Source organism: Physeter macrocephalus, chromosome 20, assembly GCF_002837175.3.
Source record: "Physeter macrocephalus isolate SW-GA chromosome 20, ASM283717v5, whole genome shotgun sequence".
In the NCBI taxonomy this organism is placed as follows: Eukaryota; Metazoa; Chordata; class Mammalia; order Artiodactyla; family Physeteridae; genus Physeter; species Physeter macrocephalus.
In genome coordinates this window covers 52,461,315-52,480,049 of record NC_041233.1, presented here as the reverse complement: position 1 = coordinate 52,480,049, position 18,735 = coordinate 52,461,315, and the positions used below count along the sequence as shown (strand labels likewise).

Sequence of the window (18,735 nt, the reverse complement as noted above, 5' to 3'; positions counted from 1 at the left end):
ACATTAGAGAAATGCAAATCAAAACTACAATGAGGTATCAACTCACACAGGTCAGAATGGCCATCATCAACAAATCTAGAAACAATAAATGCTGGAGAGGGTGTAGAGAAAAGGGAACCCTCCTGCACTGTTGGTGGGAATGTAAATTGACAGCCACTATGGAGAACACTATGGAGGTTCCTTAAAAAACTAAAAACAGAACTACCATATGACCGAGCAATCACACTCCTGGGCATATACCCTAAGAAAACCATCATTCAAAAAGATACATGTACCACAATGTTCATTGTAGCACAGTTTACAATAGTCAGGACATGGAAACAACCTAAATATCCATCGACGGATGAATGGATAAAGAATAACAAAGTGAATCAGCTATACATATACATCTATCCCCACATCCCCTCCTTCTTGCGTCTCCCAGCCTCCCTATCCCACCCCTCTAGGTGGTCACAAAGCACCGAGCTGATCTCCCTGTGCTCTGTGGCTGCTTCCCACTAGCTGTCTATTTGGTATTTGGTAGTGTATATATGAGGACATGGGGGGGGGGAATGGGAAGCTGGGACGAAGTGAGAGAGCAGCATTGACATATATACACTACCAAATGTGAAATGGATGGCTAGTGGGCAGATCAACTCGACGCTTTGTGATGACCTAGAGGGCTGGGATAGGGAGGGTGGGAAGGAGGCTCAAGAGGGAGGGGATATGAGGATATACGTATACATATACCTGATTCACTTTGTTGTATAGCAGAAACTAACACAACATTGTAAAGCAATTATACTCCAATAAAGATGTGGGGGAAAAAAAAAGAAAAACTAGAGAATGTCATACGCCTATATTAAAATATTAAATTTATAATTAAAAAGCTATTCAAAAATAACAACGAAAACCCCTGCATACTCGATTTTAAAAAATATTTATTTATTTATTTGGCTACACCGGGTCTTAGTTGCGGCAGGCAGGAGCTTCGTTGTAGCATGCAGTATCTTTTCTTTTTTTTTAGTTGCAGCACGCAGGATCTTCAGGATTTTCACTGCGCCATGCGGGATCTACTTCCCTGATCAGGGGTCGAAATTGGGCCCCCTGCATTAGGAGTGCGGAGTCTTAACCACTGGACCACCAGGGAAGTCTCCCCTGCATACTTGGTTTATGTCAGTAATTCTCAATTGGGGTAGACTTTGGCCCCAGGGAATATGTGGTAACATCTAGAGACATTTTTGGTGGCCACAACTGTGAGGGGATGCTACTGGCATCTACTGGGCAGAGGCCAGGGATGCTGCTAAATCCTTCACTGCACAGGAAAGGCCCCCAAGAACAAAAATTACAAGACCTAAAATATCAACAGCACTGAGGTTGAGAAATCTTGGCTTAGATAATTTCACTTCCAAGTTTCATCAAACATTTAAGGAAGAAAAAATACTAATTCTACACAAATTCTTTTAGAATGGAGATGAAGAAAAAAACTCTCAATTCATTCAATGATTTCAGCATTATCCCAATACCAAAATCAGACAAAGATATTAAAAGAAAATTACAGACCAATATATCAAATGAAAATGGAAGCAAAAATCCTTATCAAAGTTTTAGCATTTCAACTTCTGTTTTCTGCTCCAGCACGTAAGAAGCTTAAAAGTTGCCAACCCATTCCAATAAGTAAAAAGCTGAACAAACTAAAAAAATCAACAACTCTTCTTAGATTCCTCAGAGAAATGAGGTCACAGGGCAAACTGCTGCCCCCAAATTAGAGAAATAGACAGGTGGATATAGAGAATCACAACTTACCAGAGCAGAAACCTACGAAGAAACCTCTGTGGGAATCAATGCCAGGGTAGGAAAACCTGAACTGTAATTGACAAATTGCTAGAGGCTCAATGTCGACAGGTCTGAGAGCTAAAACTCCAAGAGACCCCAGACCCACAAAGTTTTGCAAGTTTTACCTCTGGGAACTCTATCAGGTACTCACCATGCATGTCAGAGAAAAATCTCCTTGTGCTTCCAGCAGTAGGAGGGGAAAAGGAACTATTTTTTTAAAAAAGATTTAATTTTATTTATTTTTGGCTGCGTTGGGTCTTCATTGCTGTGTGTGGGTTTCTCTAGTTGCAGCGAGCAACTAGAGAGAAAATGGAGTAGAAGCATATTTGAAGGAATGGTAACCAAGAATTTCTATACATTAATGTCAACACCAAACCACAGATCATGAAGTTCAGAACACAAAATGTGGCAGGAAACATGTCCAAATAACTATACATAGGCATAAGATATTTAAACTGCAGAAAATCAAAGATTGAAAAAAAAATCTTGAAAGAAGCCAGAGGTGAAAAATATTCCTTCCCTATACAAAAGCAAAGATAACAATTACATTCAACTTCTCAGAAACCATACAAGCAAGGAGTACAGAGAAATATTTAAAGTGTTGAGAGAAAAAATGCAAAACCCTCAAATTCTGTACCCTATGAAATTATCCTTCAAAAAAAAAGAAGAGGGCTTCCCTGGTGGCGCAGTGGTTGCGCGTCCGCCTGCCGATGCAGGGGAACCGGGTTCGCGCCCCGGTCTGGGAGGATCCCACGTGCCGCGGAGCGGCTGGGACCGTGAGCCATGGCCGCTGGGCCTGCGCGTCTGGAGCCTGTGCTCCGCAACGGGAGAGGCCACAACAAGGGGAGGCCCGCATACCACAAAAAAAAAAAAAAAAAAAAAAGAAGAAGAAGAAAAAAAGACTTTTCCAAACAAACAAAAAATTGAGAGAATTTGTTGCCAATAGATCTGCCTTGCAAGATCTATTAAAAAGCTCTTCGGAGAGAGGGAAAATGACACATCAGAAACTTTTATCTACATCTAGAAAGAAAGAGCATCAGAAAGAAATACATGAAGGTAAAATAAAAATTTTATTTTTATTATTCTTAACTGATCCAACAGTTAACAGTTTGTTCAAAATAATAACGATATATTCAGTTACGCGCGCGCGTGTGTGTGTGTGTATATGTGTGAGAGCATGCTCATGTATAAGTGAAATGAATGACAGCAAAGACACAAGGGATGGAAGGAAGGAATTAGGAATATTTTGTTATTATAAAGTACTTGCACTACACATGAAGTGGTAAATGTTATTTTAAAGTGGGCTTAGATTAGCTGTAAATGCATATTACAAACTTTAGGATGGAGGGAGGAAGGGAAGGAGAGGGAGAGGGAAAGCAGACACAAACTACAAATATCATAAATGAAAGAGGGGACCTCACTACAGATCCGATGTACATTAAAGTAATATTATGAACAATCAGATGCCCATAAATTTGATAACTTAGATGAAATGGATAAATTCCTTAAAGACACAATCTGTTAAAACTCACAGAAGAAAGAGACAATCTGAACAGTCCTGTTATCTACTTAAAAAATTGAATCGACAATTATACCCCCAATAAAGCTGGAAAAAATGAAAGGAAGAAGGGAGAAAGGGAGGGAGAGAAGGAGGGAAGGAAGAAGGGAAAGAAGGAAGGAGGAAAGGAATGGTGTTGATTAATTACCTTCCAAAAGAGAAAGCAGTTTGGCTCAGATGGCTTCACCAGCGAATTTTAAGAAACATTTAAGGAAGAAATTATACCAATTCCCTAGGATCTCTTCCAGAAGACAGAAGCAGAGGAATACTTCCTAATTTAATCAATGAAGCCAGCATTACCCTAATATTAAAACAGGCAAAGACCTTAAAAGAAATCTACAGAACAATACCTCTCAGAAGCATAGCTGCAAACACCCTCAATGAAATATTTGCAAATCGAATCAAATAATGTATAAAAAGGATTATAAACCATGACCAAGTGGGATTTATCCCATGTATGCAAGGCTGGCTCAACATCTGACAATCAATTAATGTAATCTATCACATCAATAAGCTAAGAAAGAAAAATCACAAGACCGTATCAATACAGAAAAAGCATTTGATAAAATTCAACTCATTCATGACAAAAACCCTCATTAAAGAAGGAATATAAGGGTACTTCTCAACTTGATAAAGAACGTCTACAAAAAACCTATAGCTAATATTATATCTAATGGTGAGAAACTCTAAGTTTTCTAAGATCACGAACAAGGCAAGGATGTCCCCTCCAACCACTGCTTGTCAACATTGTATGGGAAGTCCTAGCTAATGCAACAAGACAAGGAAACACGAGGTATACTGATTGTAAAAGAAAACAATAAAACTGTTTTTGTTTTCAGATGCCATGACTTGTCTGTGTAGAAAATCTGAAAGAACAGTCAAAAAAATTCCTGTAACTAATAAGCAATTACAGCAAGGTTGCAGGATATTAGGAAAGTCAATTGCTTTCCTATATACCAGCTATAAATAAATGGAATTTGAAATTTAAAACATATTAATATTTCCATTAGCATCCCCCAAAATGAAATACTTAGATACAAATCTGACAAAATATATACAATATCTACGAGGAAAATTACGAAACTCAGATAAAAGATACCAAAGAAGAACTAACTAAAGGAAGAGACAGTCCATGTTCATGGATAGGAAGAGTCAGTATTACCAAGATGTCAGTTCTTCCAAACTTGATCTATAAATTTAACACAATCCCAATCAAAATCCCGGCAAGTAACTTTGTGGATATTGACAAAGTGATTCTAAAGTTTATATGTAGAGGCAAAAGATCCAGAATAGCAAACTCAGTATTGAAGAAGAAGAATAAAGTTGGAGGACTGACAGTACCCGACCTCAAGACTTACTATAAAGCTACAGTAATCAATACGGGGCAGTGTTGACAAAAGACTAGACAAATAAGTCAATGGAACAGAACAGACAGCCCAGAAACAGTTCCACGTAAACACAGTCAACTGCTCTTTGACAAAGGAGCAGAAGCAATAAAATGGAGCAAAGGTAGTCTTTTCAACAAAGGGCGTGAAGCAAGTGGACATCCACATGCAAAAAAATGGATCTAGACATAGAACTTACACTCTTCACAGATATTAACTCAAAATGGATTATAGACCTAAATGTAAAACAAAAAACTATAAAACTATAGAAGACAGGAGAAAACCTAGATTACTTTTGGTATGGTGATGGCTTTATTTAGATACAACACCAAAGGCACAATCCATGGAAGAAATAATTGAGAAGCAGGGCTTGATAAAAATTAAAAACCTCTACTCTGTGAAAGAGAGTTCTCTCTGTCAAGAGAATGAGAAGACCAGATATGGTCTGGGAGGAAATACTTTCAAAAGATACATCTGATAAAGGACTGTTATACTAAACATAAAAAGAACTCTTAAAACTCTATTGAATTCTGTTTTTATTATTATAAGAAAATGAACGATCCAATTAAAAATGGCAAAAGATCAGAAAAGACACCTCACTAAATAAGATATACAGATAACAAGTAAACATATGAAAATATGTTCTAATTCATGTTCATTCAGAATTGCAAATTAAAACAATCAGATACCACTACACACCTATTAGAATGGTCAAAATTCGAAACACTGACAACACCAAATACTGGTGAAGATGTGGAACAACAGGAATGCTCATTCATTGCTGGTGGGAATGCAAAATGGTACAGTCACTTTGGAAGACAGTTTGGCTGTTTCTTACAAAATTAAAATACCATATGATTCAGCAACCAGCCTCCTTGGTATTTACCCAAAAGAAATGAAAACTTACACCCACAAAAATACTTACACACAGATGTTTATACCAGCTTTATTCACTGTTGATAAAACTTGGAAGTAACCAAGATGTACTTCAAATTGTTTTCTACATACGATGTTTCAAGTATTATATCCAGCACCCAAGCAAAGGTAACCAGGCACACACAGAGATAAAATAGCATCTGCTAACAAAAACTAGCAGAATCAATATTCAATATAAACAGACCTATGGAATTTCCAGACATTGGAATTATCAGACACAGGCTATAAAAACTATACTTACTATGTTTAAGGAGATAAAGGCCAAGCTTGAAATTTCAGCAGGGAACTGTAAACTGCAAAAAGTGATATAGCAGATTTGAAAAAGAAACAACCAGAAACACAAGAATTGAAAAACACAAAACTGACATTAAGAACTCAAAGTAAAGAGCTGAGGGATATGTATTTTTAACACATTCCCTACGTAATGCACTATGTTTGAGAAACAGAATCATTGACTACTACAATAAATCTTAATGGCCTTGTTTGCAAACCCACTCTTTTCTAATTTAACTTCTACAATGCCTCCAGAATTTTTCCAGTATATGAATTTGATGTCTCAGTGCCTTATTTAAAAGTATTTTGGTTAAAACCCAACTTTCTAACCTTGTGGCTAATGACCTTCACCGTCTACCCTACTTCCCTGAAATACTGACCTAAAATTGAGCTAAACAAGTCTGGTGCATATTCCTGCTTGTTCATTCAATTTTCTGTATCTGGAATGGCTTTCTCCATCTTGTCTACCTGGTGAACTCCTACTTGTATACTTCATAACACAAAAACTGCACGTCATCCTGAGCAGAATAAATCACTCTTTCATCTCTACTCTCGTACTTTGGTTCACAACTGTATTACAGCACTCACTACACTATATTAAAACCAAATATGAACCTTCCCCCTCCTTCCTACAGTTATCCTAGAATAACTGAAAGGCTAGGACTTATATTTATCTATTTCCCAAGAACCTGAACCATGCATATGGTATTATACACAGTCAGTGTATGTTGAATAAATTACACATTCATTGAAATGAAAGCCAGACAATCTTCGAGAAGAATCTAGGATCAATTAAAGAATTCTGTCCTTCAAGTTCTACTAGAGAAAAGGTTTAGAGCTTGCTAACACGAGGTCACAGAGTAAGTTGGTCACAGAATGGTATCCTACCACATTCTGATGCCTTGGGCTCTGTATCTAAAGGGATTCACCACAAAGAAGGTGTACTAGGAGGGAATGTGAGAAAAGATCAGTCTATCGGTTCAAATGGAGGGTGGCAGGAGTCTTTGAACAGCTTCTTAAAGTAAAATATGGGGTCTGCGGAGAAGAAAGCATAGAATAGGAGCTTCTCTTTTAAAGACAATGTAAAAGCCAAAATAGCCTGATGTGTATACAGAGTGACTCAACTTTTGAGTTTCAGTGGACGGTGAGAACACTCTTCCTTAAAGGGGTTAGTGCTTTATTCTTTTCATTTTCTTTACCTAATTTAACCTTCTTTCTTAAGGCTCATACTTCTCCCTCTCCCCGAAGCACAGGCCCAGAGCTGTTATAAATTCCTCTCTCAATCTCCAGACCACACAAATTAACATTTATGAAATAAATTTATTCATACATAGGAAAGACATAATAATTTATCATTAACTATAAATAAGGAACACACATGCGGCTAGAGAGGTAATTATTCACTACCTTTTCAAGGTGACAATGCATTAGGTAAATAAAGGTGAAAAAACATGCAAGTGTGTTAACAGTTTTAAGGACTTATCACAAATTCTGAACATAGTCCAGCCCCTCCACAATTTAACAATGAAAGAAGTAGTTCATTTATTGCAGTGCTCACTCAAATTTTACACCAAAGGTATCCATATTTAAGCATAACTAAAACCAACAAACTGTTTTCAAGTATCCTAATGCTACATACACCAATAAAGTTAGTAACCAGAAAATTAAGCTCTACACTTGCAAAGTGTTATATATTTACTGCTCACAAAGCACGTGTGTTCTAGTCCTTTCCACAGCACTATTGTTCCTGAAGTTAACAATTTCAAAATCAAAGGCTTAATTGAGCAGTGTGACCTATTCTACTTTTAGACAATTTGAAATGCTCAGATTAAGAAATCAGTTAGTGCCTTAAAACTTTTTTCCTTGCTTGCCAAAAGATATCTGAAAGTGATTCAACCACTCAACTAAAACATCACTCAGAAAAAGACACGAGTGATGAAAAACATGAAATATCATCTAAGTACTCCAATCTAATTTCCTCATAATGAAAAAGATGCCAATATAAAAACGGTGCCAAACAAAAAAATCACTTTCTACTGAAAGACTGTCAGTTTGACATAAATAGAGTATACTCAATCTAGTACGCAATCATGTTACAATTATACATAACATGGCGCATTTGAAATAATTCTCACTTGCAGTTTGGAGGTCATAGGACAAACTACGTAGCTGTATTCCAACTTCAGCCTATTAATTTAGAAAAACCAAAAACTTAGGTCAATTGAACTACAATATAACTGAAATACTATTTATAATTAATAGATGCAATTTTTAACATGGCTCACCAACTGGTTCAAATGGCCACAAGCAGGAATTTCACACCTGCAAGAGAACACATGTGATAATCCTCATAAAATAATATTATGAATATTCATGTGATTTGGGAATTGACTGTCAAGTTAAATGCCAAACTTGAGTCGGTCTGACTTTGTTATTACCCTAAAATGATTTTTATGTTTCTTTACTGTTAACATGGAAAGCACTAAAACTGATCAGACCTTTAATAAAATTTACAAGAATAAAACTTTAAGAAATATTTAACCTACAAGTATCTTTCACTTTTGAACTTCATATATCTCTGAAAAATCTATAGGTACAAAACACATAAAGTAAGGTAAAAAAAATTTATATATAGTAACATTTTGTTCGTGGAAAAAAAATAACACCATATTTGTAAAAATATACACACATGAAAATAATTGTGTTTTCTATACAAAAATTGAATTTTAAAAGGCCTAAAAATACTAAGGGAAAGTAAAATGAGACATATTGCCCTATAATGTTTTATAGTTTATAGAGAACATAATCGTGTTATTTGTGCAATTAACAATAGAGGAAAAAGATGGTAAGTCAAACACTACTTTACTCTATAGTTTGGTTCATAATCTTATAGGTGTCTTTCTACTAGAAAAAATTCTGGCCCCCAAACATATACTCATCCTTAAGAATATGGCAACTCCTTTCTGAATATTTGCTTAATAAAATAATTATCCTATAAAATACTACTACTACTCTAATATTCTAAAAAATTTGTACTGTTTTGCCATTCAGTAAGCAAGTGAGGCATCTTTAGGGAGGTCAAAGGAATCTATTTTTTCCTTAGTACTTCTAGCACTGCCTCACTGTTTCAGGCAGTTTTACACTGGAATACTAGCTATCTTCATTTTCTATAGCCTTAATAGCTTAAGACCTTATCCTGAAACATGACAGATGTGTCTTAACACTCTTGACGCTTTACTCTTAACATCATTTTAAATTTCTCATTCCAAACATATAACACACATTTGAAAGGAGTAGATAGATGGTCAAGGATCTCAAATGTAGTTTTATATTGATAATATTTTACAGAGTTTAGAAATCAGGGCTGTAAAAAAATGTTTTCAAGTGGGAACAGAGACAGAAAGTTATAACTTTACCATTACCAATAAAAGAAAATCATGCCCACTTTTAAAATGACAATTGCAGTGAAGAGAACAGCAAAGTGAGACAAATGGGGAGGAGAGGACACAAACAGTAGGGGAAAGAGAAAGCAGAAAAGGAGAGGCAGAAACATATTCCATCACATGGTGAAAAGATAACATATTTTTGAACGTGGAAAACGGTCAGAGGAACAATGACTTCGCTATCCATCACAGTCCCCCCCAAAACAAACAGAACCATGAAAAAGGCACCAAAATACACATTATCACCTACACACAAATGGAAAACTCAAAAATTAAAGAAGCAGCTGGGAGAAATCATCATGTGTAAAAGGCCAGAAAAGGGCCAGAGGATAGAAACTGTATTTCAACTCACTCCTTCTTCCCATATGAAAATAAGAGTTGTTTTTTCCTGACCACTAATCAAATTTTCAAACAACATATATATAAAAAGGAGAGAGGAGGTGAGGCCTTGGCTTTCCAAAATGAAAACATCAGATTAAAGGCACAGACATACCGGTAAACAGATAATTATCCGCTAGTAATTTATTTAGAGATCTATGGTAAGAAAATATCACAGAATGTTAGTTTACATAAAGATATTAAAGTATATGCACAAGCATATTTCAGGTAAACTATCATAAAGTCAAGAATACAAACCTTCAATAGCAAGACCACTGTTTTTGCCTCTAGAGGGCAAACTTGGTCTTCTGAAAGACTTCACGAAAAAAGAGTTAAAATTTAAGATGTCCAGATAGCAAAGATTCCCAAACTTTCTTGGATTAACAGTAACCTTAGTGTCTCAGTAATTTTTTCTTGGTGCCCCCTAAACCAACAGAAATCCTTAAACATTCTGTTTAATAAGTAGTTATGTCCAACAATTAAGTAAAGATTTATGTCCTAGCACTTAGTAACCACTTGAAAAAATAGTACACATAAATTAAAAGAAAAATGTTTTACTGCATTCTTAAATAACCACAATTAATTACTAATTGGGCATGTGTACCTTTTGTGCACTGTACAATTTCACAAACCTTGAAATCAGATTGGACACCATCACCTTCATTTACTGTTCCACACTGATTTTTGCACAGTATCTGATTTTTATCATAGCAAACTAGGAAAAACCAGATTCACAAGGATACGATGCCACAGAAAATAATATATTGCCATTTAATGTTGAAGTTGTGTACTACCTCAAGCTATCAGTCTGCACCATATCTAGCAGATGTGTAGCATCACTGAGTTTGCCATGGTTCCCCCCTGTGTTAGCTGCAGCACATGGGGTGCCCTAGGCACACAGCTTGGGAATCACAGCACTACAGTTTTAAGTCTCAGCAACATATAAACTGGTCACTATTTTAATTACTTGTAAATAAAATTAACTATAACAAATGATTTTAAAGATCTAAAAATTATGTTCTCATTTACTTGGGAAACCAGTTTTTCTTCTGAGCAATAAAAAGAACACTATTAAATACTTAAAGGAAGGTATTTTTTCCAATATGAATGATGATTATTGCTTTAATGTGATTATTTTTATAAATGCTGGATGTGCTAAATTTGATAAATTACAACTGGAAGGAGAGAAATAGGAAATTTATTATTATATCTCCTGAGAAACAGCTTCTCTAAAATTAAAAATGCTACAAATTGATACAGTCTCACTGTATTCCAGTCTCACTTATCTCCTAGTACTGAGAAGCATAAGCTCAGGAGTCAAACAAGATCTGAAATTCTTAAGAACTCAAGAATATGGATATTAAAACAGATAACAGAAGAATTGGCTCCTAAATTACTAGAAACAGACTACACACCCGCCCGTCTCACAAAGTCCTTGGTTAAGACAGAAAACCAGAAGAGTGACCAAGGAAAGAGTTCAACCTCAAAATCTACTCAGTTTTCACTTTATGCTGCTTTATCAGTTCACAACTACCCGTTATCCATAAAATCTGTGCCGCTGGCAAATGCTACCATGTTCAGCTAGAAGTCAAAGTCTGTGGTGACAATGGTTTGCTAAGGAAAAAAAAAGCTATCCAAGGAATAACTAGGAAACAAAATCAATGTTCTATGACTGTAAAGAATTTTCACAACCATAAAAGACAACAGAAAATATGTCATGCTTTAAAAAATAAAGTTCCTACAAATATCTATAGTCCCAAAATTTTACATGTTAAAAAAAAAAAGGAATGAAAGTAGAATATGTTTAATTATCTAGAAAAGAATATCTGAAAAGCAAGACAAACCACATGGCTACATTAGTACTTACCTGCTGAATGATTCTGGAAGTTTTCTGAAGATTCTCTCTGGGAGGGACTTTACCAAATAATTTCCAACCAGGAGCACTATGTACAACTGACTTGAGTTCCTTTGTCCTTTTCGGAAAAAGGTTTCTGAAACACAGAAAAGTTACATGAATTGTGTTTCTGGTAACCAGGGAACTACTTTATAATAATTTTTAAAGTATGCTTATCCTCAAGACAAATACAAAATACTTTTAAATAAAATTATTTCTACTACTTATACTACTGACTATTAGACTAACAAGACTCACTTAAGACTACCTGGCTTATAAAGAAATATCAGAAGACTCATCAACAGAGATATTAGAGAGATAAACAAATTGGGAGAAAAATGACAGCTGTAAATAAAATGTAAATATTTGCTTTGAGTTAGCTACAAAGTGTACTAGAATTGACTATACATATACTTGACAATAAAAGCCAAGAATCTGAGAACAAAAAAGTTAAAGAGAACTTATATAAAACAGGTAAAGGATTAAGTAATACAATCTTTGGGGCAAATACTATTTAATTATTCTGAACAATAATTTGTTATTGCTTGAAATAAAATGGTATCTACTGAGCCTCTATTCCTATAATATATGTATATGCAAATTGTTTTTCCTAGGACAGGTATGCACAAGAAAAGCTTACTGCAAAAGAGTCAATATGTAACCTGGTAAGAAACTATCTCTCACTGAAAATCTAAAAAAAAAAAAGAATCTGCACAAGGATCAAGGATTTTACCTATTATCTCCATTCCCTTACCAACCAAATTAAGTATCTATTGCACATGTAAGCAGGAATGATATTCAAAATATGTATACATCAATACAGCATGCCAGGGCACCATGGACCAATCAGAAAGGTACAATGAATCCAACTGAATATAAAGCCTTCATATAAGCTGTGATATATTCATTAAGAAAATTTTAAATTTTCACATATAGTTAAAAACAGTCACAAAGTATTTGAAAGCCCAAATAACTTAGGCTTTCAAAATATCATAGAAATATATCTGTTCTTTTTTTTTTTTTTTTTTTCTTTTTGCGGTACGTGGGCCTCTCACCACTGTGGCCTCTCCCATTGCGGAGCACAGGCTCTGGACGCGCAGGCTCAGCGGCCATGGCCCACGGGCCCAGCCGCTCCACGGCATGTGGGATCTTCCAGGACCGGGGCACGAACCCGTGTCCCCTGCATTGGCAGGTGGACTCTCAACCACTGCACCACCAGGAAAGCCCAATGTATCTGTTCTTAGAAGTACATTATTGTGATAAGAAGGGGGTAAGTTTTTAATGCATAATGTTAAGGCTATTCTTCAAGTTTAGAAAGGTATCAATGGACTCCTACAAAAGAATATGGGTTAATCAATAATAAATTAAAGAAACACTCTCACTTCCTTGGGTGTGCAATGGAAGTGAACTGATGACAATTTAGAGTAATTTCTGCTTAGGATACTCTAGAGGTTTCATCTCTGAGACCACATATAGAGACTCAATTCTCTATCTTATAAGATCTCTAAGTTGGAGGTTTTCAATAATGATTATACTGAGGACTGGTATATTTATAGTAAAATTTCAAGCTTCAAATGATGGCCTATTAAATTAAACACTATTTGGTATCTTATGAGCTGCTCATCAATTTATTGCCTTATAGCTCTATATTCACCTTGCAATATATGCTTTGTGACAACATGGAATTCCTTTGAGCATTTCTCCTTTTAAAATAAACATGAAGCTGTTAAGCTTACTCGATAGAGGGCACTGAAGGGACACCAGAGAAGAAGGGGCTCTGCTCTCCTGTGGCTTCCAGCTGATGCACAGTGGGATAGTGGTTTGGGTATGAGGCTATCCAATAGAACTCTGCTCAGTCACGTGCCCAGAACATTAAGTCCCTGAGCAAACTTACAGCCTCAGCAACTCAACCTGCAGATGGCTTTCCTGCAGTCTTATTAACATGTAAACTGGCACCCAAAGGCTTCCTGCCAGCACTGATGCACCAATTCCCTCTGTAAGCCCCACACAGCTCACTTGTACTCCCCAGACAGTTCTCATCAAGCCACGCTTCCTTCACAAGCCTCTATATGGCCTGCCTACACACCAAAGCTTTGCCATCCAACCATGCTAATAAACACAGGAGAAAAACTGTCACCACGGTTTATGCAAAGAATTCTTGAATATGACATTGAGCTTAAACCTAAACATTTGCACTTCAAAAGACATCACTGATGCAAAATAAAGCAGTAGAAAGATCTAGAATTCAGTCCCTCCACCAAAGTAAAAACTGAGACGGAAAGAGAATTGGAATCAACCACTTCAGAGCTACAGAACCTTATCAGACACTTACAACAACCAAGAGAGTGCATGAAAGGAGAGGCTGTTGATGATCTTTCCTAAGTTAACAGCATGTGTGAACCAACTATCATCCCCCATTCCTCAGCTCCTCCCTCCTGTAGCAGTGGGGAGAGCAGCCCACTGGCTCCAGGAGCAATAGTTTCTGGAACAGGCAGCAGCAGCTTCCATTGGTGGTATCTAACAGAATATTAAAAGAGAACTCTTTTTGTCCCTTTTTTTGATCCAGACATTTAAGGAAATCTTTGTCAGGTCACCAGCTAACTGCAGCAATAACAGAACAGAAACTTGCAACCACACACAAAAAGGATTACACACTTTGCAAAAAGTTTGGAAATAACACAAACAGATGACTCCAGCCCTTAATGAGCAAAAATCAGCAATCACTGAGAAGTGAGAAAACAGATTTACATAGTTACCACATTGTAATACTTAGAATGTCTAGGTCTCAACAAAAAAAATTACAATACATAGTAAGAAACAGCAAATATGGACAACTTACAGGAAGAAGAATTTGGCAAAAACCATTCCCAAGGAAGCTGAGACAATGAGATTACGAGTCTAAGATGTTAAATCAACTGTCATAAATATTCTTGATGAGCTGAAGGAAACCATGGACAAAGAACTAAAGGAAATCAAAGGGGGAAATGTAGAACAAAATGAGAATATCATTAAAGAGACAGAATTATACAAAGGAACCAAACAGAAATTCTGGAGCTGAAAAGTAGAATAAAATTAAAAATTCACTACAGGAGTTCAACATCAGATTACAGCAAGCAGAAGAAAAGATCAGCAAACATGAAGATAAGACAACTGAACTTACTGAACTTATCAATTATCCCTAATTGAATTCAGAAGCACAAAGAAAAAAGAATGAATAAAAATGAGCAGAGTCATGTACTATAAGAGTGCCAGAAGCAGAAGAGGAAAACAAAGGGGCAGAAAAAATTTTGAAGAAACAATGGCTAAAAACTTCTCAAATATGATGAAAGATACAAATCTACACAACCAAAAAGCTCAACAAACTCCAAGCAGAATAAACTCAAGGAGCCAAACACTGAGACACATTATGGTCAAACTGTCAAAAGACAAAGGGGGAATTATGAAAGCACCAAGAGAGAAGCGACTATCAAAAACAAGGTATCCTCAATAAGATTAACACCCGATTTCTCATCAGACACCATGGGAGCCAGAAGGTGTCAGGCTGACATAATTTAAAGTTCTGAAAGGAAAAAAATTATCAACTGAGAATTCTATATGCAGCAAATCTATCCTTCAAGAATGAAGGAGAAATGAAGATATTTCTAGATAAACAAAAGTTAAGGGAGCTCATTCCTAACAGATCTGCCCTACAAGAAATGTTAGGAGTTCTTCAGAGTGAAATGAAAAGTAACTCAAAGCCGTAAGAAGAAATAACATTGGTAAAATTAACTACATAGGTAAATGTGAACGCCAGTATTATTGTACTTTTTTGTCTGTAACTACACATTTTTCCTATGTGATTTAAGAGGTAAATGAATAAAATAACCTTTACAAATTTATGTTGTTGCGCACACAATGTATAAACGTGTAATCTCTGACAATAACAATATAAAGGAGAAGGAACAGAGATGTACAGTAGCATAGTGTTTGTACACTAATGAAACTAGCTTATATGCTAATGAAATGAATTTGGTATTATTCAAACTAGGTTTTCTTAAGTTTAAGATGTTAATTGTAATCCCTAAAGTTACCACTAATAACTTCAAAATATACATAAAAGAAGGGAATCAAAATGGTATACTAAAAAAACTCAACTAGGGCTTCCGTGGTGGGCGCAGTGGTTAAGAATCTGCCTGCCAATGCAGGGGACATGGGTTTGAGCTCTGGTCCGGGAAGATCCCACATGCTGTGGAGCAACTAAGCCCCTGTGCCACAACTACTGAGCCTGTGCTCTAGAGCCCACGAGCCACAACTACTGAAGCCCATGTGCCTAGAGCCTGTGCTCTGCAACAAGAGAAGCTACTGCAATGAGAAGCCCGTGCACCGCAACAAAAAGTAGTCCCCGCTCGCTGCAACTAGAGAAAGCCTGAGCGCAGCAACGAAGACCCAACACAGCCAAAAATAAATAAATAAATAAATAAATAAAATTTATTTAAAAAATTAAAAACTCAACTAAATACAAAAAGGGATAATGGAGAAATTGAGGAACATAAAACCACATAAGAGGGCTTCCCTGGTGGCGCAGTGGTTGAGAGTCCGCCTGCCGATGCAGGGGACACGGGTTCGTGCCCCAGTCCGGGAAGATCCCACATGCCGCGGAGCGGCTGGGCCCATGAGCCATGGCCGCTGAGGCTGTGCATCCGGAGCCTGTGCTCCGCAATGGGAGAGGCCACAACAGTGAGAGGCCCGTGTACCGCAAAAAAAAAAAAAAACCACATAAGACATACAGAAAACAAACAGCTAAATGGAAGAAGTAAATCCTTTCTCATCAACAATGAATTTAAATATAAACTGATTATACTCCCCTATTAAAAGGAGAGTGGGGCTTCCCTGGTGGCGCAGTGGTTGAGAGTCCGCCTGCCGATGCAGGGGACACGGGTTCGTGCCCTGGTCCGGTAAGATCCCACATGCTGCGGAGTGGCTAGGGGCTAGGCTAGGCCATGAGCCATGGCCGCTGAGCTTGCACGTCCAGAGCCTGTGCTCCACAACGGGAGAGGCCACAACAGTGAGAGGCCTGTGTACCACAAAAAAAAAAAAAAGGAGAGTGACTGGCAGACTGGATTAAAAACACTATATGGTGTCTACAAGAGATTCAGTTTAGATAAAAAAAAATACCAAAAGGTTGAAGTAAAAGGATGGAAAATTATATTGAAAGCAAATAGTAACCAAAAGAGAGCTGGAGTGGCTATATTATTGTCATACAAAATAGATGTTAAGTCAAAAAGGTTACAAGAGGCAAAAGAGAACATTATATGTCGGGGGAAGAAAAGTTTAATCCAGTAAGAAGATGCAGCTATTATAAATACATGCACACATAACAACAGAGCTCCAAAATTATAAATACATGCACACATAACAACAGAGCTCCAAAATATATGAAGAAAAATTGACGATACTGAAGGAAGAAACAGACAGTTCTACAATAATAACTGGAGACTTCAGTACCCTACTTTTAATAATAAAACAACCAGACAGATCAAAAAGGAAATAGAAGACTTAAACATTATAAATCAATTAGGCCAAACAGGCATACACAGAGCATCCCACTCAACAACAATAAAATACACATTCTCAAGGACACATGGAATATTTTCCAGGATGAACTATATGTTAATGCACAAATATTATAGTAAGTTTAAAAAAATTAAAATCACACAAAGTATCTTTCCCAACCAGAATAAAATGAAACTATAAATCAATAACAGGAAGAAAACTGGAAAATTCACAAATATGTGGAAATTAAAAAACACAGTCTTTTTTTTTTCTTTCTTTTTTTTTTTTTTCAGATTTTGGCCATACCCTGCAGCATGTGGGATCTTAGTTCCCTGACCAGGGATCAAACCCACGCCTCCTGCATTGGAAGGCAGAGTCTTAACCAGTGGACTGCCGGGGAAGTCCCTAAACAACACAGTCTTAAATAACCAATAGGTCAATGAAGAAATCATAAATTAGAAAACACCTGAGATGAACTGAAATGGAAGTACAACATAGAAAAACTTGCGAGATACAGTAAAGGCAATGTTAAGAGGAAATTTTACAGTTGTGAACACCTACATTTAAAAAGAGCCATACCTCATATCAATAATCTAACTGCAGCCCTGGAAAAAACTAGAAAAAGAAGAGCAAACTAAACTTAAAGCTAGCAGAAGGAAGGAAATAATAAGGATCAGAGTGGACAAAATGAAATAGAGAATTGAAAAACAATAGGAAAAAATTTTAAACAAGTTCTTTGCGAAGATCAACAAAGTTGACAAACTTTTAGCTGGACTGACTAAGAAAAAAAGAGAAGATTCAAATTGCTAAAAGCAGAAATAAAAGTGGGACATTACTACGAATAAGAAGTATATGAATACTATGAACAACTGTTCACAAACAAATCAAATAACTTAGGTGAAATGGAAAAATTCCTAGAAATATACACATACTACTAAAACTGACTCAAGGAACAGAAAATCTAAATAGACTTATAAGTAAAGAGATTGACTCAACAATCAAAAACCTCCTAACAAAGAAAAGCTGAGGACCAGATGGCTTCACTGGTGAAATCTAACAAATACTGAAAGAAGAATACCAATTTTTCTCAAACTCTTCTAAAAAACTGAAAAGGAGAGGAGTTACTCAGTTTTCCTGGGTCTCTCCCATGTATACATATTACTACATTTTTGTTTGATTTTCTGTTCATCTCTCATGTCAATTTAATTCTTAGATCAGCCAGAGGAAATCAGAAAGGTAGAGGAAAATTTCTTCCTCCCTGACAGCTCCTTCAAGATTGTTTTAATGTTTTTCCCACTCATCTTTTGTATATTCTTTTTTTTTTTTAATTTATTTATTTTGGCTGCATTGGATCTTCGTTGCTGCCCACGGGCTTTCTATAGCTGCGGTAGCAGGGGCTAGTCTTCATTGCGGTGTGTGGGCTTCTCATTGCGGTGCCTTCTCTTGTTGTGGAGCACTGGCTCTAGGCACAAGGGCTCAGTAGTTGTGGCTTGCAGGCTCTAGAGCGCAGGCTCAGTAGTT

At 36.5% G+C, this 18,735-nt stretch overlaps 1 protein-coding gene across 4 annotated transcripts in view; it reads right to left on the bottom strand.

The window, feature by feature from the left end:
• TBC1D12 (TBC1 domain family member 12) overlaps positions 1-18,735 on the bottom strand; it is a 120,084-nt gene that overhangs the window by 34,159 nt on the left and 67,190 nt on the right. For 3 of the 4 annotated variants that reach the window (XM_007127230.3, XM_055080896.1, XM_024121551.1), the window contains one exon: positions 11,656-11,779. In XM_007127230.3, coding sequence (XP_007127292.1) covers positions 11,656-11,779 — 124 coding nt within the window. Of the gene's footprint in view, positions 1-5,935; positions 5,988-11,655; positions 11,780-18,735 lie in introns of all 4 variants that reach the window. The other variant, XM_024121553.3, reaches the window with a different exon arrangement.